Source organism: Copadichromis virginalis, linkage group LG12 (assembly GCF_057382275.1).
Source record: "Copadichromis virginalis isolate Kocher_CV1m ecotype Utaka linkage group LG12, C_Virginalis_male_GT1.1, whole genome shotgun sequence".
NCBI lineage: Eukaryota > Metazoa > Chordata > Actinopteri > Cichliformes > Cichlidae > Copadichromis > Copadichromis virginalis.
Window position 1 is genome coordinate 4,125,014 of NC_140629.1, and position 26,102 is coordinate 4,151,115.

Consider the following 26,102-nt stretch of genomic DNA (forward strand, 5'->3'; position numbering starts at 1 on the left):
AGAGGGAAGCAGAGGAGCGGGATACACAGTTCAATGTGCGTGGCGTTAAAAAGAAACAATTAGGCAAAAATGAGCTACGTTACGTCGCTCGGGGTGCATGTTTGTATGACAGCATATCTACTCTTCGTGATGGGATGCGTTGCACAGAAAGTAAGTTGACATTTCTTTGCTGCAAAAATAAATCACACGTTCTTAGCTCTGTTTTGAGTGTCGTGCTCACTTGTGTAGAGAACCGAGCCGCGAACTCCGTTCGGAAAACGTGATATTCTACAGTTGTTCGCTTATTGGTAAACTCATTGACTCCGAGAGAGTTGAACCCAGCTACTATACGATAAAACAGGCGCCACCGTTCATTTCGGCACACGTCCGACGAGCAATTGCGTTAGCTACGTTTTCAATTTAAATGCAGTCCGCCTGTTACCATCAGCCTTTATTTTACCAACGTAACGAAGTTCTTACAGACGTCTCTGTGTGTAGGCGATAGCAAGAAGCAGTACGTAGTGTGAACTAAGTTTCAAAATATGGTAATGTAAACCTTTAAATGCCTTTGGTTGCATAACATTTCAGCAGAGTATATCAGAAGGGTACTCCGCTTCGAAGAACAAGCAAGCTTTTACTTTACGCTGGGGAGAAGTTTTGCAATTAGCATTGCCCCCTTAAATTTACAGCTTTTACTCTTAAAGTTCGCCTACGCCGTGCTTGCTAACAGGACGGGACATTAGCATGACCCTCACAGCGCGCCGCATCTCATTGTGAAAGCTGAGCAGGAGACAACTATTTAACATAAACAGGTTATCGGAATTACCCTGGGGTCAGTTCGTGGTTTGGCATTTTGTGTAACGAGGTTCTCAGTCGTTTAATGTATTATTTCTTAATTTATTTACTTGTTTTTACTTTTATTATATCACAATTTTCCACGTGGCTATATAACAAAAATAACCCCTGTCACGTAATCGGTAGCCAGACTTTTAAACCTCCCCTCTCACTTCAGTTTGAGCTCCTCTCATGCACCTTTTCCATTCATGAAAAAGTGGCAAAAAAATCCGTCCTTATTCCTTCTTCCCTCCTCCTTTTTTTTTTAACTCCAAATTTTGAGGCAGTTATATCCTTAAAGATTTTCAAAGAGTTGTTTTGATGGCAAGGGCATGTTTTTGATGTTACTGCACTTCAGAGTTGGAGAATGGCATGCAGTCCAAACTGCTGAAATGAGAACCACATTGGGAACATGTTAACCTTATGTGAAACTTCTCATACTCGGTGACTGTGACGTCCAAAGCTTTGCCTCTGACAGGAAAACTTCATGATCCAAAGGCTTGTCTGGTGTAGAGGAAAGCAAATGGGCAGGAGCTGCTTCTCTGGTCTCTGACATACCACAGAAGAAGGCAAAGGGTCACTAAAATGTCAGATTAGTGCCTGTGAGCGCTTAAGAGTTGATTGGTTGAGGTTTTGAAGTTGCACTGATGAAATTACCTGAGAGAAGTCAGAGGTGTTAAAGTGTATAAGAGGGAGATTTCTACACGTGACTGAGGAAAACAAGAGAACTGTTTATTTTCTCTTTTTTTACATTTTTAAAGTGCATCATCCGCTCAGTCTTCTGATCCCTGATTCTTCTGTTTGCCATTTTTGTGTGATGCAGTATATTGTCCCCATTTTTGTAACAATGGCTGGTATCGTTATATAAAGGGTTACCTTCGGCACAGATCTCCTCAAACGCGATTGTCACATTGTCGGTCAGGAAAAGCTTTGTGGTTTCCATTTGTCAACAGTTGTCTAGTTCCACTGATGAAGAATGATGGCTGAGCAGCACAGTCCTCAGAGCTAGACAACAAAAGCCCACACTATATTGAATTGTCAGCGTCTCCAGCTTTAGTTCCTGTGTGCATAGGGTTCTCACTATCTTTGCAATTATCTGCCTGAAGTGGCACAGTAAATGATGGCTTTGTCCTCTGCTCCCCTTGTATTAAGTTGATTTTTTTCCAGAAGAGCATAAACAAGTTTGGAATTTATTCTATTGCCGTCAGACAAAAAAAAGGAAGCATGTGTCGGTGTTTCAGAATGAGGGCAGAGTTATCTCTTTTCAGAATGAATAATGAACTCTCATATCTGATGAAGGATCTGCTCGGTCTGTGAACGGATTAACATGCCATAGTTTGTCAGTGATCTGCAGTTGGTAGAGATGAACTGATGAGCAGAGATGCAGATGGTGTAAAACCTGGATGATGTTTTAATTTGGTGCTGTCTGCTGGAATATTTAAACTAAGTTTCTGCTGGTGCTGCCTTCTGAGGGTTTTTTTAATTTATTTTTAAAGATCATCTGGTTTGTTTACTTTTGTTAAATCAGGTGCTTCGCTTCGTGACTATGAATATACTGCTCATATGACAGAGGCACACCTCTGAGTCAGATCAAGCTTTTTGGATAAACCTGGGATAAAAACATGCTTTTAGTACTAGTAGAGCTAAATCAATACATTTTAGAGCAGAAAGCTTTTCAGGGTTTGTCATAGCGAAGGGCTCTAATAGCTTTGTCAATATTTGCGACTGAGCACACTGGTTCAGGGATTATCAGTGATGTTGGAGATGATATTCAAAAATGATCTCTTCTGGCAATTCTGATGTTTTTAAACTTGGAAATATTGTTGCATCCTGACTGAATCCAATTTACTCTGTCAGCACAGCCTACAGCATTGGGCTTCTCATAGGGGTGCTGCCCAAACACTAATTATCAGTGATACATTGGCTCAATCTTATTCCAGAGTCTGGGAATGATTTCTCCAAACCAGTTGAAACCACTGTGAAGATAAGGTCATGATTCGCCACAGGGTTCCAAAGGTTTTAACAGCTACCACAGCAGCAGCACTTTTACCCCCCCCCCCCCTTTTTTAGAGGAAATATGTTAATAGGTTTTACACCACAAACATGGAAAAGCCCACCCAGTCACATAGCTTTTAGAGAACCACAGCTGTAATAATTTACAGCACCCCACTTATCCATGTAGGCTACAGTGAATATCCAGTGATGGCTCTGTAAATACAAAGTTGATCAAACATGCATGAGCTCAAAGAGGTCTTTCATAAATGGCTCTTGATGCAAACTGTGATGAAAATGGGCTGAAGCGGCCAACAAGGGCAACCCCAGAAATGCCTGGATTTAATCAGACTGCCGTGCCAGTTACTTATAAAAACTCACCATTGGCTGAGTGTGCAGCCACTTAATCCCAGTAGGAGAGGCAGGGACACGAGGGGGATATGCGATAAGTCCTGGGCTGGAGTATCGGCACCTTTTCACAGTTGTGGAGAATTACTTCAAAGAGCTTTTTTTTCTGTCTGTGTAGACTGTCACAAAGAGGTTAAGATTCAGTTGATTGCAGTCTGTCCTTGTTATTCTGGGGTTCTTGCTACCTGGAGCTCTGAGTTTCTAAGCCTTGGAGTTTGTTTTCTTTATTCTGTGAATGCTGCAGTTTCCCTTAAGTCCTTATCTTTGGAAACTAGTGTAACTCTGGGGAATTCCTAGATGTTTGCTGAACTTTGAGTCAAAGTGGTTAAATTAAATTAGAGAGACTCATAATCTTGTTAGGTTTTTCTCATCCTCGTGAATTTTATGTTTTCTATTTCAGTAAAGCTTTTTTTTTTTTTTTTTTTTTTTTTTTTTTTGGTTAAATTTGTTTTTTATGCAGCTGTGTCACTTTGTTTACCTGAATTTTTTTATTTTTTTTTGGTCTTCATACTTGTATCCCAGATACATCAAGTCCAGTCTATTTGAGAGGAGGTGAAGACATAATCCACGCATTTTTATTGGTTAAATATTTTTTTTATTCATACTGTTTACTGCATGGCAAAGTTTAGTTATGTTGATATTGATTCAGATTTGGTTCACAAGTGGAGTGTGATTTCAGTGCGTCCTGAGTGGGCTGCTGCAACCCAAGCACTAGCCTGCAAAGCAGTGTCACTTCTTCAGTAAACAGGGCTGGTGAGGATTCCTGCCCCCTTTTGAGGGGCCTGCCTGCCTGTTTATGAGCCAGTCCCAGGCTGTTTGTGCATGAGAGGCAGAGTGTGTGTGTTAACAGAACTTCAGCAGAAGCAGCTCGTGTTGCAGTTTTCACAGGGGTGTCGTCAGCCTGGGTGGTAAAACCAACCCCCCCCCCCCCCCCAAAAAAAAAAACAAAACAAAAAACCAACAACCCCAAAACAAAACACTTTTTTTTTTTTTTTACTTTTTTTTTTTAACAAAAGTAAAATATTATCAGACATAAGCTATGAAAGTATTTTATAGCTTCTACAATATAATGTACATATTTGGTATATTAATATGATAAACAGTAGTTTTTGTCATCAGTTTATATTTGCTGAAATTTGTAATAATATTACTACATGTGGTAATTGAAAGAGTTTCCACGGGACTCTGTGCAGTCGTGAAAAAACAAGTACACCCCATGATTCAATAGCTTATAGAATCTCCTTTAGCAACCATAATGAGAATTATTTGATTATTAATTATTATTATTATTATTATTATTAATGATTATTTTTTGTATGACTTTATCAGTCTGTCACATCATTGTAGAGGGCATCCGTTTTATGCACAGGTCCTGCCACAGCATTTGAAATTGATTGAGGTTTGGACTTTGCCTGGGCTATTACTACACCTTATTTATTGTTTTGGTACTTGTGTGCTTGTATTTTTTGGTTTTCTATTATTTCTTTCCTGTCTCAAACCTTCCAAACATGCTTTACTTGTTTTATTTTTTTCCCCAATTCTAAGGCCTTGAACTTTGACATGCTATTGAGCCCAGTAGAGTCTGAGGTGGTAGGTCTTTTTTTCCCAAGAGTATTGCATGGTCTGACCTTGGGAGGAGTTTGTTGGTAAGATGGATTGTGGTTTTGTGTAAACGCTCACCTGAACTCTCCTTAGTTCCTATGAAAGCAGTAAGGGTATATGCATAGAGTCCAGTAAATATGGTATATAAATCAGCTGCACAACATGAGCTAGTTAATTAGACAGTTAGTTTAATTAGACAAACTTGTCATGGCTGTCATGGAATAATTTTTTATTTTTGTTCTTCTTTGGTTTAAAAATCTGGTGATCCAAAGTGAAAACTGGAACAATACCATTTGCTTGGGGCCTCCCAGTAATGACAGCAGCTGGTCCAATATTTTACTGAACAAGTCATTTTAGACAATTATGTGCTCAGTTGGTCTACTTGTGTCCGGGGAAGCTGCTGTCAGTGGCATAACCAGCCTGCTCTTATGCCACGTACTTATTAGCATCACTTCATTAAAATATTATCCACATTCCCCATTTGTGGAGTGGTTCACCAAAACAGCAATGTGGCCCATTGTTTTGTCATGAGAAAAGGCATCCTTGAATAATTAGCGGCCTGCCAGTAGAGCGGCCTGTGATGTAACAGAACTGAGATGTTGGCATTATAAGAATGTCCCATTTCCATTAGACACCGTGGCACTTTGGGGCCCTTTCATGTGTAGTCTAGCATATACAACCCTGTGTCCAATGAAGATGGGACCTTGTACAAAATTTCAGTAAAAACACAGTGTGTGGATTTGCAAATCAGTATTCCCTGTTTTTTAATTTCAGAGATCCAAAGGCAACATGGCAAATATTCAAATTGAGAATTTTTATATTTTTGAGAAAGCTACACTCACTTTAATTTGAAGTTAGCAACAAAAACTTTGATATATGCACATGCTTTAAGGTGTTGCTATACATCCCAGCACGCTGATAAATAGGTTGGGACTGACTTTTTCTTTTCTTTTTTGTAATTAGGAATAGATATCATTGAGATCTGTGATTCATGATTCCAATTATAGATAATGACTTTAATGGATGGAAGACTTACACAGCCTTTTGGGAAGGCCTACTTGTGACTGATAAGTAGCTTCTGTAGGAATTTGCACTCAGTTTCACAGTCAGATCCACCCCTTATTCATGTCTGGTTTCAGAAAACTAAGAGCTATGGCCAAAAGGCCGTAGTAAAAAACTGTAAAGCCAAGTCTTTACAATAACACTCCACAAACTATGTTAATCTTTTACATGCAATCTGTGGCGTTAGTGCAATAGTTTCATTATCTCTGCATCAGAACACGGCGAAGAAATGGAGTAAAACAAAGATTTTGGCGCCAGTTCTTGATTATGATGAGAACTGGTCATGATGTGATGATATTTTGTTAAAATAAGTGAGACCTTACTTGAAAAAGGGTTTAACCTCAGCAATGTTAAAGTTGCCAGGACTACCTAGGCTCAAATTATTTATTTAGAATTTTATGTTGTGAAAAAGCCTTAAATTGTGAAAGGGCAGGGCGATATGGCCAAATATATTTATCACGATATATATTTGAAAATTCGCGATAACGATATAACTGATGATATAATTGACGCGAGACAAAATACTTTACAACATATCCTCAGCATAACCATGTGTAATATCCACAACACTTAAAAAGAGGTTATACACACAATACGGTAATATTATGTTGAAGCACAGTACGTATCACTCTGCGAGGCTCCGCCTACGACAGCCGTAATGCTCCGACAATCCATCAAGCGGTGCGGCTTCGTAGCTTAGCAAAGTCGTACCAAAACATTTTTTTGACAGATTCTTGAGCGCCGTGTAGCACAGAAAATCGGTTCGGTAATAACGACGGCCCGCTAGCATGCTCTACCAAAAAATGTGCTTTGTTGTGTATCTGACGGACGAAAGCTAAACCAGTTCCACACCACTGAAGCTGCAGCATTTTTACAAACCAGTTCTGGTTCATCCGTTTCATTCAACGATCCGCTTTCGCCCTTCTCATTCTCCGTCGCCGCCATGCTTTTTCCGCTATGTGCATATGAAAACAAAAGCACTGCGCATGCGCGTTTTACCCATATTCTATCACAAGATTTCATTTTCTTATCAATGCCTAACATCATACTGGTATTACCGTGAACGGTATGATATGGCCCAGCCCTGCTATTTACACCCAAATTTGTAGATGCAGTCACTCCAGAATGAAGCGAATTAGATGTCATAGTTGTAGCTAGAAAAAATCTGGGACGTGTTTCAATCTCAGTGACCTCGACCTCCAGGTCTTGCAATAACTTGAGAAGAAGGCGACGTAGGATTTTGAAATTAATACCACAGGTGTATCTTCTAATGGTACCATTGGCTGGAGGCGGTATTATCTTTCTCTTTGCCATGTTATGCACCCTTGTGGTGTTAAGTGCCGTCATTGCCCAACCTTGCTGCAAACCCCTAATCGGCTTACTCTCTCTAACTTCAGCAGGAATGGCATTTGGCCCGTTCAAATGTCATCCGTGTAATTCTTTCCTCACATTAATCACATCACACACATCACATTAATTTCTACTAAGTGTGTAGGCTATCCAAACGTGTCATGCACTAATGTAGTTGCCTCAGAGTGTCAGGAGAAAATGATCAGAAAATGAGTAATGTCAGAAAGTTTTAAATACTAAGAGTGAGCAAAGATTTTGTATAATATGTCATTAGTATGCTACAAACACTGGTCTTTGGTGTCTTTGGCAATGCTATTACTGTTTGTAAAGTTAACTGTAATGTACTGCAGAAATCATATATTCCAAGTACTTTGATATAATGTGACAGACTGCTGAATGCCCACAAACATAAACGTTTGGCACTGAGCGAGATGGGTACTTAATGTGTGTTCCAGCGTAAGTTGATAGCAGAGGAAAGGGCAGATGTTAACTGCGTCTTTTTTTTGTCCTCGGGGATTTTTTTAAATTAACATTTTGTTTATTTTCATCAATCTGGGTAGAAATGCCTCTTGAGATCATTGAAATACAATTTGAAAGCTGCTGCTGGCTAACGTGGATCATGTTAAGGTACTGTTATGTAACTCACTATTATGCAAAGTGGTGAGGTCATAGATAAGGGTAACTTAAGTCAATAATCATATAATACTCATGTAAAAAGTTCAAGAGTGTGAGTGCAGCTATGGACTTGCTAATTGTGAAATTTCTAGGATATGTTTCCAAATGTCTAAACAGCTGAGAACAGTCGTATTTTCTTTAGTTATGAAGGCCGTGCTGCCCTAGCTGACCCCCCCCCCCCATGTGTCTTTAATATGCTGTGGCCTGCCTATGAGACTATATTGGCGATAATGTTTTTAGTTTCATCCTGATGACCTGAGGGTTGAGTGAGTGGTTCACTTTTCCAGTCAAAATTACATGCAGGTTTTACCAATTTAAATGAACTAACTGCAGAATGCTGGATGGGGGCGGATCACTCCTGTAGCAATCAGAGTTTAGCTTTCTCATGTCCCCGATCTAGGTTGCACAGCTCCCATGTGAACTATAATCTCAAAGAGATCTAGTACACTTCCAGCCCAGTCTAGAGCACAAACGTCGCCTGTGGTTGTTGGTTTGTTACCTGTCTGGAAAGAAGGATAGCCAGACTAGGGCTTTTTGACAGGCCACAACAGGAAAGACCAACAGGAAAGCTCATAAACACTCAGCCCCCCTACAAAGGTCTGCTTCTCAGCTGCTTGGCCCAACCAACTGTGCATCTGCCTCTCCTTAGGGCAAAGGTCCCCCTTATACCAGTGAACACCTGGGAAGAATTATAGCCAGCATGTTTAAAGAAATACCCCAGTCCCCTTCCCCAAGGTTACCCAGGTGAAACCTATGCTTTGATGTAAAGGAGGAACAGCAGAGTTGAATAGTTCACTGAAGAAGGAAGCGTTTTGACTGCTCGACCTGAGTAGAAACGCGCTATATACAGATGTGGTCAGAAATTAACATGCACTCCTGGACATGAACGTCATGGTAATTTGGGGCTTTTAAGAGTTGTTTTAACCGTTCTTTTTCCAGGGCAGAGTGACTGTATAGCATACAGCATATAAGTTAAAAAAAAAAACTTTTAACAGGCTCAAATATATCATACCCTCAAATCTTTTAATATTTGGTGCTGAAGGTTGTATGATATATTTTAATTTGATAAGCTCAAAGCCTATTATCGTCTTGTTAGCGACCATGATTGACTATAACTGGTAGTTTCTCTTTGCCATCATGAAGTATTTGTTTGACAGCACTTATTGGTTTGACCAATTTTCAGAACATTGAGAAAGTTCAGCAAACTCATTGAATAATAAGAAGGAAAATTGTAGATTGATGCAGGTTTACAGGTTGGGAAGGTCTTATGGAGCTAGCAACAACAGATTATTGTAAATATGTGCATATAAGTACTGTTCTTGTGATTAATTTCCTAGTCAGCTAAATGAGGTAAAAAAAAAATGTAATAACCAATCAGTCTGTAACTAAGGAACAATCAGATATCAAGTTAAATATGAGCGCCGTTTAATGGATGGTGTCAAAAACTACACAAGGCCATTTGAAAGCATTAATCACATTCTTGAAGAATGAATTATACTTTAAAAGCTGCTCAACAGTGTGGTAACATGCATTATACAAACATTCAAAGAAGGGGACCCCCCACTTAAACTGATGTTAAATATGATATTTACATATTTTTAAAACATAATTATCTGAAAAACGAGTAAATTGCAGCTGAATTGGGACGCATTCTGGAGAATTCTATAGTCAGACAAGACAAAGATTGAGCTATTTGACCACAGCGTCAAGAGGTATGTTTAGAGGAGTAAATATAAATTTGTAAATCTAAGAACTCCAGCTGTCAAGCATGGTGGTGGCAGCCTCATGTTCCGGTGTTGATGCATTATATAAAGCGCATGGAATAATGAAGAACGAGGATTAACTCCAGATTCTTCAACTTCACCTCAAATCAGCTAGAGAGTTGAATATTGGACACATTTGGGTATTCAAATAGGACAGTAATCCCAAAACACACATTAAAACTGGTTTTGGAAGCGATAAAGCAAGGTAACATTAAACCTACCTGCCTTACCAAAGCTCCAGCCTCAACCCTTTTAACATTTGTGTACTGTGCTTAATCGTTTGGTCTCTGCCAGGACAAGAACAAGCCCGACTCGCAGTCTCTCCAATTCATCCCTAAGGTGTTCTGTTGGGTTGAGCTCAGGATTCTGAGCAGGCCATGTTCTCACAAGTTCTCCAAACCAGACTCACCTATGTTTTTATGGACCTTGCTTTGTGCAATGGTCATGCAGTCATGGTAGAACAAGAAGGGCCATACCCAACCTGTTCCCACAAAGCTGGGAGCATGAAATGGGCAACGGAGCTCCTGAGAGAGACCCATTCTTTCGCAAATGTTTGTAGAAGCAGTCTGCATGCCCAGGTGCTTGGTTTTATTCACCCGTAGCCATGAACATATGAATTGAATGATTTGGATCAATGAGTGTTTACTTTGTTTTACCCTGGGGGGAAAAACAGTTGAAAGAAAAAGGTAACAGCCCTTCTGTACAAGAAGGTTAGACACTTATGTTACGACCCGGCTCAAAAGCCGCAACATAAAAAAAGGAGATGAATAACAGAGTGTGGGTGAGAAGAGGTTTCATCCTAAAATGGAAAACCAGGTTGGCTAAAATGGCTGGTGCCACCAAGGCAAAGACTAGTGCACTGCCGGAATGCTTGCCTCAGGTATGCTTTTATCCACACTTGACTAGGTGTGGCCAATTAGCACCAGCTGAAAACACTGAGACGATTAGAAGCTGCAGAGGGACGTAACACCTCCTCCCTTAAAAGGGTTCCTCTAGGACCCTTACATTTATTAAAAGCCCCTCTGAAGCCTTCAGTTCCTTGACCCACAAACCTGGAATAAAAGTTAAAGCTAACAGAAGCACAGTGTTCACGTTATAGTTGGCATCCCTAAGCATGGATGGGCATGAGGATTTGAAGTTGCCACACTGAACAGACAAAAAGTAACATGTGACCAACACAAAGGAGCACAACAGTCAAACCCAAAATGATTACCTGATCTGCTACAACACAAAACCAAAAGTAGCAACAAATAATCACAACCAAGTGATCTGTTGTCTCCACCACACAAACAGTCACATACAAGTGGCCCTATACCACAACAAGTAACTTTAATCCAAAAAGTTCAGTAAATCAAGCACACCAGTGACCAACCACAAACTGGAGAGCTATGGCCACACAATGATCACATCAAGGGTGGCTCAGCACCCCACAGTGTTATTGCCATCACCTGGCCAACAACACTCACAAGTGATCCAACAAAATAGCCATATTCCCCACAACACTAAAGGTCACAGCACAAAACACTCACCTCACAAGGATCTCATTAGCATCCATCCACACTGACATACGCACACACAGGGTGTGCACAAAATGCCAACTTAAAAACAGCCTACCTGCCTCAGCTACAGACCATAATCAAGAATGGTCTCAAACCTCCAACCAAGTTTGGTGCCACTGATTCACTATGTGCAACTCCCAGCCTAAAATGCTAAAAAAAACAATAAAACTTTACCCGTCTAGTCTTCAGTGGTGTACCGGGCTCGAGGCACCTTTAAACGCAAACTCAAGGATAGGCAGCAGACCGGGGTACAGTCTCCCACCAAACCCCGAAGCGTACCCCCACCCAGGATAGCCACCAAACACAATAAACTAAAACAATAAAGCAAAACAACAAACAAGTGCTTCGATGGAAGGGCAGCACAGCCACCCAGCTGAAACACACTTACTAAAGGGAGTTTGCACAATTACACTGAACACCATCACTCACCCACTTAAAAGCAAAACAAACTGATATTCAGTCTCCACTAAAATGTCCAAATATCCCGGACGAGCCCCCACTTATGTTAAAACAACGATTCAGCTATTTGACCACAGTGCCAGGAGGTGTGTTTGGAGGAGTCAAGGTGGGGCTTGGCATTCATGCACATGAGCATATGTAAACTTCTGAATACAGCTGCAAGTCCCAGTCCATTTTACCATTTCAAATTGGTTTTGTTATGCAATTAACCACAAGTGACGTTTGTTGTTTGACTTAGTGGTACATGTTGACACAGACAGAAAATGTAATCAGTAAATTTCAGAATTAGACGGTGTAATGTATCACTAGTTAGCAATGAAATGCCAAAGAATAACAAAAATGCAAGTACTGGTGGGACATTGGGTTTTGCTTTTGTGCTTAACCTTTTGAGTTGCGTCCTGTTTATCTAAGGTCTTAGAAAGGGTGTCAATGTCTGAAATTAAAAAATGCAAGACTTTTTAGATCTACTTTAAAAGCAGATTTTGATATATGACACAACTAATTAAATAATTCCTGTTGCAGGTGTATTTTGACTGTGGTGCCAGGGTGGATGTGGTGGATGTTCAAGGCCTAATTCTATCTCCTGGCTTCCCATACAACTACTCCTCTGGGACACACTGCGTCTGGCAGTTTGTTGTACCTATTGATTACCAGCTTATTCTGGAGATATTTGACTTTGATGTTTTTGAAAGTCATGACTCAGAATCCAAGTTCTCTGCTTCTAAATTTGATGAAGAAGATGCAGAGGATGGGGCAACTCTCGCCCCTGGCACCTTAGGGGCTGATGAAACCTCTTCAGTGGCTAAAGATCCTGTGGTTCAGAGTGTAGGTGATGGCTCAAAGACTCAGCAATCCTTCCAAGATGGTGAGGTGAAGCAAATAGTTGTCCAAGAACAGTCTACAAAAATGGAGATTACCAAAGTCTCGAATTCTGCCAAAAGATCTGCAGATGCTGCCTCCAGCCTATCTTTGCCACCTCCTTCCACTCTCCTCCTCCTACCTGACGCTGTGCCTCCTGGGGACAAAGCCATCAACTCTGCCTCCTCATATCACCTAAGGGGAGATGCCAACCCTAGTACTAACCCGACCACAGTTGTGGATGAGACCACCATTTCTTCACCACACTCCACCAACAGTCTAAGTGTAAGCCCTGAAACCCAGCAGTCTGTCCTTGACGCCTGCCCCCACGATGTCCTCTACATCTCAGACCTCATCACCTTCTCCTCTAGGTTTTGTGGGTCTAACCGGCCTCCTAGCAGCCAGCTGGTGTTTGGCTCAAGCCAGGAAATGGTGGAGGTCATCATGGAACTGATCACTACCACCCACTGGGGACGTGGTTTTGCTCTTCTATTCCACTACCAGAACCTGACCGAGCCACAAGGAGACCTCCATGCCACAGCTTATACTGCCAATAAGCTAGACACACTGCTGGCTGCAGTGAGTGGAGCTGCTTTCTTCGCTATGATACTTACAAGTGCCCACTGCATCATTTTCAGGTAATAGAAGTGTTAACTTTATTATATTAAAGGCATTACATTTTGGAAACAGCACCACCTTAATCCAATACAGCACTGTGCACTGAAATGATACTTGACTTACAGTCCATTTTTATAGTTTTCTTGACTGTGAGAGCTTTACGATGTTAAAAGGATCAGGCTGGTGCTTTGCTACCTGAAGATGGGATAGAAATGTTTGTTTGTTTAAAGCTTTTATTTTTTATTTTTTTGACTAAATATTCATTCAAAGTTCCAACATCTCACAATAGAGAGAGAGAGATGGATATGGTAGAGTGTTTATCAAATGAATTAGACCACCACCCAATGAAACATTTATGCCACAGCTGCCCTGAATAACAGCACTGGTAATTACCAACATCATGACCAACAACAAAATCATGTTGTTGGTAGTGCATGCATGTTATCATTCTGTGTAAAAACAGGACGAGGTTTTGAGTGAATTCTGGTAAAGCTTCAGTGGGAATCATGGTAACAATTCATTAAAGTTTGGTTTGCATTGATCAAGGTGTTCAAGGTCAACTTAGTGATTTTATTGGTCAAAAATTGACACAAAGCCTTAGAACGTAAACTATGATTCTTACAAGTGTAGTGTGTATTATCAACACATAAAAAGTATAGAGTATGTTTAAAAATATGTCATATTTGACCTCTGACCTGAAGGTCAAAGTGATAGTAATGCTATATAGAGCTATTTAAAACTATATTTCTTACTGTCATTGTTTCTATTGACAACATATAGGGAATGACGCATGAGGATTCTAAATATCATGTTACTTTGGACCTCTGACAACCTTTTTTTTTCTTTTCTTCTTAACTCCACAACAAGCTTCCTAAAGTACATTTAAGAAGAACAAAGACAACAAAATGCAACACTGTTCCCTTAAAAGTAACTATTGAGCTGCTTCGGCGAAGGTTTGTGTTTTGTTTCTGTAACAGTTAATCTATCAATATGCACAAGCTCTTGCTTTTATCCATGAATTTCACAATTTAAAGTTTTATAAAAAAGATGGAAAAAAATCTAAGATTATGATTTTTCATTTTTATAATGTTTTTCATTAAAATGTCAGTTATTTACTTAAATTTCTGAACAAACATTAGTTTTAGAGGTTGGATGTTATGCTTCATTATTTTTGGGATTTTCAGAAAAGTTCACAGTACTGGCTCAAATGTAGGTATAACAACCTGAATTCAGTTTTCCTATTTACCTAATTTTTTAGTTGTTTTTTTTCTTATTCTTTTTTCCCCATATTTTCTATTAAAAGAGTGTAGAACCTGAAGAGTTGGGGTTTAATCATCTTTCGCTCAGGTTTGTAAGGTCACACTGCAATTTTTTTTGTGCTTACATGTTTGTTTTTTCCTAGAGGTTACCATTAGATGTTAATTGTGTTCGCTAATAATCTGATCTTTTGTGTAGCTACACCACCAAGTTCCAGTTTAAGGGAAATGTCTAACACACATATTTAATTGATTTACAGAACAAAGGCTTTTCAGTAATCCCATCCCTTTTGTGTATTCCTTCTATCAAGTTCTCATCTGTCCAGTTTTGGTTAAAGACCAAAAACCATCCAAAAAATGATGCATTACCCTTCAGCCGTAGCTAAACTGTGGCTAACAGTGCCTAGCATGTGCTAGCATGCTACACTAACATAAGCATGGCAAGTTAGTGCTCTCACTATGGGCATATCAGCTTATTATTATTACTATTATTTAAAAAAAACAAAACAATGAGTGTACATATTTCTAGATCAGAGTCAAACACATGGCCTTTTATTCATTCCTGAATACACTCGCCCATACACCCACAAGTTAGGAGAACAAAAGGCCACAGATAATGGGCAAAGGGTTAAAGAGAAGCCAACCTATAGAGACTAGTTTTCTGTAGTCTTTTAAAAGAAACCACAGATTCTGCTGACCTAAAAGGCGGTCCCAGCATTTGGGCGCTACAACCTCAAAAGCATGATCCTTTTTTTTTTTTTTTTGTGAATAGCTAGTGAAAGAGTTACAAGACAAGTTAGAGACATTTTTGCATTAAGGTAAAAACCCTGCTTTTGTTAGAATTAAACCTTCCAAATTCTGGTGATTTTACAGGTAATCTCTCCTCAGATATAAAGGAGCCGGGATGACATATTCACACGCACACACACTTATATACACATAGACTAATACCCTCACACCTACACAGTCATGACATTGTTATGTTGACTCAGCTGGAAGTCTCAGTCCCTGATGTGGTCACCCTCTGTGATTAGTTGGGTTTGGCTGCAACTGTGCGGCTTTCTTGATGTGAAGCATTCTCACCATAGACAGCAGGGCATTCAAGGTACAGCACCTGGCATCAATTCCACGGCACAAAAACACAGAGGCTGCATGAAAGTGAATGGGCGGAGAAAATGGGAACAAGGGACAACGAGGAGAGGTAAAACTCAGTTGAGTCAGTCAAAAGGTGTAGTTTACAAGTTGTTCCCTCTCCATCCCAGGGGACAATGAACACAAACTGGAGGGTTAAGTTTGGAGGTTTGTAATACTATCTGTTCTGACAAGCAGACTGGTTTAGCTTACTGGTCCAGATAGATTCAGAATTTAGAAATGTTTGGATATGTGCCCGTCTCAGTGTTGAGCTTTCAATGAGAAACCGTTAGATATGATTGGTGTTGATTTCAAATGTAGCTCAGTTTCTCCAACTCATCCGTTAGGCACAAATACCCTTGCGTTCTCACTGTTAATGACAGGGAAATTAGTAACACATGTTCAATAAAATCAAAGAGTAATTAGCAAAAACAAAAACACAAGTCATTCAGAAGCCAGGAAATGCATTGCCACAAAACATCAAGCTCACAGAAACCCACAGTAGCAGTTTTTTTTCTATTTCAGTTGTTCCCTATTAACTTAAACAAGTTCACAGAAACCATTTGAAACCAACTAGCCTGGCGAGTCAGGCGGGATTGTGCAAGTTTAATGCAGCAGTGAGGGTAACTCCCAAGATCCCCTGTTGTCAGAAAACAGCCCAAGGTGCATGAGAGTCACAGCAGGGGTTGCCCTGAGTTGGTAGCTGGATATGAACTCATTCAGCTGAGAGCCATTTTTAATAAAAGGGTACTTGCTCAAATATTCCTGGATGCTTCAGTTCTTCACGTGAATGTTAAGAACATGAGAAGTCAAATAATAACATCAGACGGATATGTTAGACCCTGATAAACAGGCGAGTGGTTTGAAGACTTTAATACTAATATCCACATTAATACCTGTGGAGAAGCATATCTAGCTAGATCTGCTGCTGATAGCAGCTACAGTGTTCACATCAGAGCGCTGCATGGGGTCAGAATTCACATATACTTGAAATGAGCATCAGCACTGACAAATTTAAAATCCCCAGAGGAAGAGTGTAATTTATAGCAAAGACGGCTCAGCAACAACCACCCCGTGAACCGTTAAAGCAGACTGGAGCGTATGTGTCACGGCCCCATCCTTCCACACGGTAACACAGCAAATACTGAGTGGAAATAGCTCCGGGATTGAGGCGGCTAGTGTTATCAGAAAGCTCTCATATCAATTCAGTTTTATGTGGTGGTGTCAATTTGAACATTTGTGGTCAAAATTACAAACCCCCAGAGGAGTTTTTTATTTTTGAGAAAACACTGCTCAGAGTGGGGAAACAACTGAGGTCAGCCGTAAAATTTGAATATCAGATGTGTCTTTTAATATAAATTGAATTGCTGTGGTATTTCCTTTCTTTTTTCCAGACCCAAACTGTGTCCAAAAAGGGCCAGCTCCTGCGCATCCAGCAACTCTGAGGTACAGATATTACTGCCGTTAAGTGTAAAAAGTGATTATCTTCCCAGAAGGTGTTGGCTTTTTGACATACTTGGACAAGTAAACATGCGATCTTTTTTTAAACGACACCTAAATATGTGTTCAGACAAGGGAGATATAAATGGCATTTTGCCGTTATATTTATAGTTTGAATAATATAAATGACAATGTATTCACATTAGGAAAAAAATAAGGTACAATCCTACATTTATTGCACCTTTTTAAATCCATAAAATTGGAATAGTTTTTACAGATTGGTTTCAAAGATCCTCAAGAGTGCTTGAGGATAATCTGAGGATGTGTGTGAAGCTTGTAGTTGAACCGAAAGGTTTAAGGTCAACAGAACGAGGACACTAAGCACACTTATTAAATCGACAAATTAGTTCTTTTTTTAGTAAATTTTCCTTTTACTGAAAAAGAAGAAATGGAGCATCATGGAGTCACACTGTTTAAACCTAGATTTGAATTTTGTAGATTGTGCTGTACATGCACGAAAACCATCACATTTCATGCAGCGCAGGAAATTTGGATGGTGACGATTAAAAGTGTGAAAATTGCCCAGAAGAAGGGAAGCTCTTGAAACGAAATATTCACTAGGAAAAGTAGGAGGCACTTCACATCTCTGTGAGAGGCTTGTGTCCTAACAGTGTATTCATGCTACCAACAAAACACACTGGAGGCTTAAACTAAAGTTTTAGCTGTGATGTAGCTTTGCATGTTGCAAGGAGTCAAAAGCGTGGAATAAGAAGACGGTATTTCTAGGATGATATTAACTTTGTTTCACTTCGGCCGGGGTGTAATGCTCAACTCTGACAGTCTATTGGGATAGTACAAACACAGTATGGTGATAGTGGAGTAAGAGGGACAGCAGTTACCAGCAAAATGCCAACAATAAATGTAATTATTGATATTGGTGTTTAGGGCTGTGCGATATGACCAAAATCTCATATCCCGATATTAAGACATCTATCATCTGATAACGATATAAATCACAAAAATGTAACATATTCTGTGAATCTCAGGCAGCTCGACTTGCGTGAAGTGTTTCCAGCTGTGCGTCATGTAGCTGGAGTCGAGTGTTTTAACGATGCATGAAATGATACATTTTTAGACATAAGTTTTCTTTGTATTTATTACACGGCGTACTGCGGGGAAAAGCCTGTTCTAACGTTTGAGTCTAAGGTTTATTTTTTAGCACCCGACGGCTCTTTTTTTGCTTCTCATCCGTAAATAATCTGCTCTTTCACGTGATTCAGTTTATTTTGAAAAGTCTCAACAGGATCTTGAGCTTTATTGTGAAAGGTTTATGTGGAACAAGCGGACACTTGATGGTGTTACCGTCGTTGTTGCTAACGACAACGCATAAAAACAAACGCTTGTCTGTCTGTAGTGTGGTTATATTAAATATAAGAGAAAGAGAGAACTTTAATAAATTAATACAGCCACTACAGTGACCATCAAAATAATGAAAAAATATTGCCGTAAACAGTTTATTTATGAAACAAACGATAGCGTAAAATGAAACGACAGACATTTTTATATCGTCATCCGATACATATCGTTATATCGAACAGCCCTATTGGTCTTTATTATTTAGAACACAGGTACTATTATATTGTGTAATCATAATTTAAACAAGTACTGGTGTCCGGCAGCCTCGCCTCTGTCAGTGCGCCCCAGGGTGGCTGTGGCTACAATGTAGCTGCCATCACCAGTGTGTGAATGTGTGCGTGAATGGGTGGATGACTGGGTGTATAAAGCGCTTTGGGGTCCTTAGGGACTAGGAAAGCACTTTACAAATACAGGCCATTTTACCCAAATAAAAAATGATTTGACTAAAAGCTTATTATTATATTTGAACTATGTAAATATTAATTATAACACTGGTCCACAAAATGTCCTAAATGATGATTAAAAACAATACTAATAATACAGATCTGAGATCATAAATTCATCTCTATTAAATTAAGGAATTTCTGTTTGAGTCATTTGTCTTTTCGTTTCTCCAACCGTTCACACCGTCTACTTCAAACCTGTCTGATGTCTTGACGAGGATCACATGTAGTGTTGAATTTGAGGTCTGTTGGTTGAACTGTGATCTCACATTTGAGGTTTATTTTTTTTCCTGTCGCTAGGCAATCAATGGGAGGAACCTGAGGCATTAACATTACAAGAAAATGTCTAATGTTTCAAGACTCGCAGATTCTTGATTCTTCCATGACGTCTATGACAACACGGAGCAGTTAATCAAAGAGGGGAGAAAAACAAATCTTTTCATTGTGGAGACGAGGGGAGCAACAGGGAGTGAAAACGCAAACAAAACAATGCTTTTAAAAAAAGAAGTCAGTCCACGAGCTTATAATGTGAAAGCTTCCCGCACAGACGAGCGTGTCAAGTAAGAACCATCTTTGCTGGAAACCGACATCAAGCTCACAGGACGGGCTGACCCAAACTCTAGCCTGGAGACTGGAGTAACTCCCACTCCAAAACTGATGTCTCCACCACTTAGGGTGCTAATCTGTGATCCTTGTATGGATTCTTAAAGGATGTGATTAGAGAACTTCACCAGTGGACTTGGAAAGCTGTGAAATTTGCTTTCCCACAGTCTATAAAGAGACCTTCAAAACCAAAGGTGGACCAACTGGCACCATACCACTGTTTCATAAATCCGTCATTTAAGCTACATGTAAAAGAAGCTGTTAAAAGTTTGAATTTAACTGAATGTACTGAAACTGACCAAAAGGCAGAGGGACACCAGACCATGAAACTGCTGCTGGGTGAACAAATAGTTCTGCATTACTGGCAGCTCCTCTGCAGATAAACTTACAGTGTTATGTTGTAGGTGCCGGAGGGAGTCCAGAACACCGTGGCTGAGGTCAGTGAGCTGCAGCCGATTGCTGAGAATCAGGCCAACCAGGAGGCGACCATAGAGCAGGACAACAACAACCTGCCACACACAGGTTGAGAGGACACACACCTGCACATACATTGATGCCCTCCCCCCAGTGAATAGCCTAGTTCACTGGAATGCTTATGCTGGCCATTTAATAAATAAATAAATAAATTGCATTCATACTCAGAATTAAACTGTGTAATAGTCTTACAAGGAATGCACTGAGAGGCATTGTGGCAAGCCCAAAGACTATGAATAGCACGTTACTGTGGATGTCATTTATAAATCATTTCGATTTATAGCTGCATAGCATGCTTGAACATTTGATGAGGATCATTTCAGGAATGACAATGATACTTCCGAGAATATAAATCTGTCATTAATTCATTTCCTGGGAAAGTGCTGATAAAGTTTAAGTGCACTAATTTAAAAGTGAAGACTTGGGGTTTGAGAAGAGGCTTGTGTTTTTATTGCTGTCATTTTTTTGTTAAGATTAATTGTGCGTTAAGCAGCATGCAATTGACTCTCTCTGCTTGGCTCTCTTTTATATGTGTGTTTTGCTATGATGGTTATCTGTGCTCATGCCAACCACAAGCTGCTTTAATGTTTTCCAAACAAAAAGCTGCTGTCTCTGGAAAAGGAAACGGGGAAACTCTTTCTTGTTTTACAATTTTCCCAGCGGGCTTTTGTGAAATGGGTTTAAAAACTATAAATGTTGTAAAATATTAGATTAAAACGATGAGAAAGACTCTGTCGAGTTTTGAGTGGAAAGTAAAATTGCATTAGTTTTGGAGCAGCCCACAGGCTGCATCCTGGAACAGTCCAAAGATTTCTCTCGCGCTCTCAGTGGGACTGAACCCAGGCTCAGAGATTTGTGGGTTGTGGCATTTAACCCACAAAGCAGCCTGGGAGTAGTTTGATCAGCAGGGGAGTGCAGGCCCCTCTCTATGTGTTCCGGTCACAGACAAAACACACAGCTTACAAACAATGACTGAGTTAAGGTTAGCCTCCTCTGAATGTTGCTTCATTTGACCATTTTGAGTTACAGTACACAAATCATCAGTAGCAAAAGGTCCTTGAAGAATGATGTAGCAAGAAACCCATGTGGAGCGCTGGGCTAAGTGTAATGTCAGCAGCGAGAACTGTCTAAACTTGTCTTTGTGTTTCTGCAGTCACTGCTAGTGGCGATGTATCTCACAGTGCAGATGTGGACCTCTCCTGCAGCGGTTTGACTGAGCTTGACCTTGGTGCCGATGAAGTTTTCATTGTGTCCTCAGGCCCGAGTGGCCTCCCCCCCTCACCTCACACGGTAACATCTTGTTTCACACCAGTGAATTTCACCAGATAGTCATAGTAGAAAAAAGGTACAGGTTTTAGCAGGTCTTAAATTTGTGTAAATGCAGCCCCAAATGAACTACATATAACCTATTAACACACAAGTAAGCCAAAATGAAGAAGCAGTGTTTTAAAAATGAAGGACACTCTTACTGCTTCCATGGAATTAAGGAATACGAGCAGTAGTTTGGTGGTCTGGAGCATTGAGGTGTGTGATGCCAAGGAGGAAAAACATCATCAGTGACCTTAAAGAAGCAAATGTTACTGCCCATCAATCTGGGAAGGATTATGAGGCTATTTCCAAACAATTATTAAAGTCAACTGTTCAGTGAGAAAGACTATTGGACAGAATCTTTCCGGGTTTAGCCATCCGAGCAAGTTCACCCAAAGATGAGATTGTACAGTGATCAGAAAAATTGCAATAACCCCAAGAGCTGCATGTCTCACTCTATAGTTAACATGTTAAAGTTCATGACCGTACACTTAGAAAAAGACTGGACAAGTATGACTTAATTGGAAGTGTTGCCAGAAGAAAATCTTTAACTCTGCAATAGCCGAGACTGCTGGGGCTTCCCATGATGCACGAGTGTTTCTTCTTCACTCTGCGTGCTACACACCTAATCATTGGTTATTATTAATCTCTGGCTCTCCTCCACAGTATGTCTTTTGTCCGGTCTCCCTCTCCTCACCTCCATCCGATCTCATCAGATGGCTGCCCCTCTCTGAGCCTGGTTCTGCTGGAGGTTTCTTCCTGTTAAAAGGGAGCTTTTTCTTTCCACTATCGCCAAGTGCTTGCTCGCAGAGGGCCATCTGATTGTTGGACTTTTCCCTGTGTTATTGTAGGGTCTTTACCATAATGTATAAAGAGCCTTGAGGCGACTGTTGTTGTGATTTGGCGGTGTGTGTATATAAGTGAAACTGAATTGAATTCAAAAGAACATGGCAGCACAGTGTCGGTTTGCAAATTTGCGTCTGAACGAACCACAAGATTTGTGGAAGAATGTCCTTTAGACAGATGAGACCAAAGTGAAGACGTTTGGCTGTAAGGACAGAACCACATTTGGTGAAAACCAAACACATCAGCACAAACACCTCATGCCAGCTGTCAGCACGATGGTGGACGGGCGATGATTTGGGCTTGTTTTGCAGCTACAGGGCACCTTGCAGTCAACTGTTAGCTCCTCTGTAGGCCATCTGTCTGACCTCTCAAGCTTGGCCCAGATTGTGTCATGCAACAGGACAAAGATCCCAAGCATGCTTGATGAAATGTACCAAATCTGATGACCGCTTATTGTCAAACCCATCGTTTTTGTTTATGTGAATTAGGTGTAAAACTAATTCCCATCCATTTAATTTAACATGCTACTGACATGGCTCTGGGGGAAAAACAAATGATGTGGATGTAGTCTTATATCGTAGAGTGGAAAGTGAAATTGTGTGTTCAATCTCAAGGTCACACTCTGCGTGGGTGATCTTGTTGCTTTGAGGAAATGATCCCTGAATCAGTGAACATCAGAGGTGGCGGGGCATTCAGTGCTTTGAACTGACCTAGTGTTGCAAAAGATAGGACATGTGTTGGGGAAGCAATAGTTCAATCAGGCATTTTTTTCTTGCTGCTCTTTTGTATTCTCAGAATAAGAGTTGGCATAAAACAGCTTTGGCAGCTTTTTGAAGGGCTGGCAAGCTTTTCTGCAGCCTAGGCTAATGGAGTATTATCTTCCGAGCCAGATTCCCAGCTCCAATTGTGTGTGTGTGTTTGTGTGTTGGTGTGTGTGGTCTGCCTGTGTGTGTCCTCGGTGCATGTAAATACGGTTTAGAAAATGTTGCAAAATTCATCTTCTCGGTGTCAGTGCCAGGTACGCTTCCAGGTTGGCGTGGTACTTCCTGTGTTACACACGATGCCCTGAGCCGTAAACCCCCTTTTGATAAATTTTCGCTGCAAAAGACCCTTTCCGAGAAGAGCTTCGATTTAGCAGTACAGCGATGAGAAGATTGGAAAACGTTGCTGTAGGCAGGGCTGATGAGATCAAGGCAGAGAAAGTCTGGATCAAAACGGTCTGGTACATTCCTCGCCGTCTGAAAATCAACAGACTTTATTCGGCTTGTTCCATTTTCTAGGGAGTACGTCAAACTTTTCCAAATATCCCTAAATGGTCCCCAGTCTCACCTTTGGAACTACAGTGTATCAGTGCACTGAGTTCTTGCCTCATCTTTCAAGACTAAAAGTTCCTATTGTGTTCTCAGGCTTTGGCGTGGAAAAGAACATTTTATATAAACCCCTAGCTAATTCTTGTCTAGACAAAGCTAGCTGCTAGTGACTCTGAGGGACGGATTATCGCTCTCTGATGAGTGCAACTCCCAAGACATTATAAAGCGATCTCCACACATCCAGGTTGTCGATATTTAGCCTCTTAAGCTCAAGTGAAATGACCTATATGAGGCTCTGACTCCTAAAATGCTTCTTTGTTTTGGTCCCGGAGTGTAAACGACCCACAGTAATAGCTGTGCTTCAGCAATACCACAGATGTCTCTAAAATTGTTCCAAAGCCTGCGCTGTTCTCTCGACAGTTTTAATATACTTAATAATGATGAGATTTGTACGTGAGCCACACATTCTCAGCTGGCTGGCTGTGTGACAGAGCTAGGCTAATCAGAACACTTCCTTTGTTAATCCGTTAATGTGGTACACAGGAAAGTCTGTGGGGAGATATTCAGGTGAGGAGGAAATGCAGCAGGTGCAACCAGCAGACAGTTGTTCCTAATGTTCACACCTGAGGGAATACATTGTTGCACAGAGATGCTATTTGCTGATTTGGCAGCAGTTTAAGTGCAGCACAGTAGAGAATACTTTGTTTGTTTGAGATTTAACTATTTGGTTTTCTGCTCTTACAATATTCCTACTGGTGTCTTAATTTGGTTATTACATATACACATCTGCTGCACTCTCCTTGGTGCCTGAATATTTTTTTCCTCCTCTTCTTTCGTGATGAGGTAGTGCTTCTGTTTTTGACCCATGCTTGACTCAGTAAAAGCTGCCTAAGATATTAAAGATTGTAGCTGCATTTTTCCTATCATGTGATGTTTTCACTTGCATGTAGCTTCTTATACTTTGCTACGTGTATCTTTCAGCAGCGGGAGAGGTTTCTGCGACACAGTGACACTGGTCCTGTAGGCGATTGGCCGTCACCACTAGAATCCTCCACCTCACCTGGATCCAGATCAGTCAAGGATGGCAACGGCTGTGCCAGGCCGAGGGCGTGGAGTGTCCGCACCTTCCAGGACTTCCTCCCTCCTTTGCCACAGCTTCATAAGAAGTGGTGCAGCTGGAACTCCACCAGTCCCTTCACCAAGCTGGTGGACAGCGTCAGTACTACAATCATTACATACAAAATAAAATGAAGCTACTTGAATGGTCAGATTCTACCAACAGACTACGTAAAATATGATTTGGATGAACTGACCCTTGAAGAATGTTCATGAAATGTAAAATGAGCAGTTTAGGAAAACTTTGTGTGAACAAGCAGGATTTTTCCATCACCAGTTGGTTAAATTAAAGTCTGTTAATTGTGAATATCGTTCCAGACTCCATCCAGTTTGGTTGCTAACTGCAGAGGTGGCGACAGCAGGAAGGTTTTCTCTGATGTTCACCTGGAAGGCAAGGCAGATACCAGCACAGCCTCAGACTCATCCATCAGCAATGCCTCCTATCCCCTCACGCAGCCTGCCCAAAGACAGCGGCGCCTCAACTCCACCAGCAACCTGCGACGTCCTCGGTTCACAGGGACGTGTTTTGGCCTCCTCTCAGCGACAGCAGACCTGGCGAAGGCCCCGGGCTCCTCCTCCTCAGAGCCCGTCTCTAGAGCCTCTTCCTCCCCTCAGTGTCAAATTGAGAGTGGCCACGCTCGAGATTTCCCAGGCGAGGGTGATCACATCAGCGTGCCTGTGTTTGCCATCTCTGAGGAAGAGGACCGGCAGCCTCTGGTCCCAGCCGAACACCTGGAGCAGACCTCCGCATCCGCTTTGCTCAACGGGCTGGTTACAGGGACATGGGAAGGCAAGGCGCCTGTTCTAGGAAGCACCAACCTCGGCTCCCAGAGGCCCAGAGCAGAGTGGAGGCTTTGGGGAAGCCAGGTGTCAGGAGGGGTCGGTTCACTCTCTTCCAGCGAGTCGAACGCAGTCGACAGCAGCCAGCCATCTCTCAGTGTGTCCACAGGGCTGTGCAGTGTGACCAACCAGATGTGACACGATGGTGATGAACAGGGACTCTGGTGGGCCAGTTCTGCATTTCTGAACTCTTAGTGTCACTGGGATACATCTCACTTACTCCTTTAATTTCCAAAATCAACTCTTACAGAATTGCATCTCCTGTAGCTTCCTGTTGGTATACACGCATATTATTCTCACTGTAGTTTTTCTATTTTTATAAAGTTTGTTGTTTCGCACCTTTCAGTGAGTTGTAACTCCAACCACGGCACTGTTTTCAGTAGCTCTGTCATTGTGGATTTTCTTCTTCCTGTGCCAGCCTTTTGCTTTCTTTTTTTGATCTTCTTCATGGGGACGCTTCTTTAGTACATCGTAGCAAATACTTAGTTGCATATTACCTAAAAGTGTTCCACACAGCATAGATAATACATTTATATTAATGCTACAACAGTTCAGGCATTCAGTATGTACCCCTAAGACTGATGCTGGATTATAAAAGGGAAATCAAAATAAAAGCATATTAAGTACCAATATACACCATTACATAGCATAAAGACAGAACTAGCATTCACAATAGTATTTAAAAAAAGTCAGTATGAATAAATGTAAAGTTTTAATAAAGGCAAAATCATTTGCAGCTTGTGTTGTTGATTAACTCAGA

The 26,102-nt window shown here is 40.9% G+C and overlaps 1 protein-coding gene across 2 annotated transcripts; it reads left to right on the forward strand.

The window, feature by feature from the left end:
• LOC146696320 (uncharacterized) lies at nt 1-26,078 on the forward strand. 2 transcript variants are annotated; one of them, XM_085474417.1, is made up of 7 exons: nt 1-150; nt 12,206-13,179; nt 16,941-16,992; nt 19,853-19,970; nt 21,076-21,212; nt 24,368-24,601; nt 24,821-26,078. In XM_085474417.1, the coding sequence occupies exons 1-7, from the start codon at nt 70-72 to the stop codon at nt 25,478-25,480; spliced, it is 2,256 nt and encodes a 751-aa protein (XP_085330543.1). In that variant the 5' UTR covers nt 1-69; the 3' UTR covers nt 25,481-26,078. The 2 variants fall into 2 exon arrangements, with proteins under 2 accessions (XP_085330543.1, XP_085330544.1); XM_085474418.1 differs by having other exon boundaries at nt 24,371-24,601.
• Nucleotides 26,079-26,102: the final 24 nt, after the last annotated feature.

Bases quoted from the DNA above. Each gene is read 5' to 3' on its own strand.
- LOC146696320 (XM_085474417.1), top strand. From the start codon at position 70: ATGAGCTACGTTACGTCGCTCGGGGTGCATGTTTGTATGACAGCATAT. The intron at 13,180-16,940 runs GTAATAGAAGTG...TCTTTTTTCCAG, and splicing joins GCCCACTGCATCATTTTCAG to ACCCAAACTGTGTCCAAAAA. The intron at 19,971-21,075 runs GTTGAGAGGACA...GTGTTTCTGCAG, and splicing joins CAACAACCTGCCACACACAG to TCACTGCTAGTGGCGATGTA.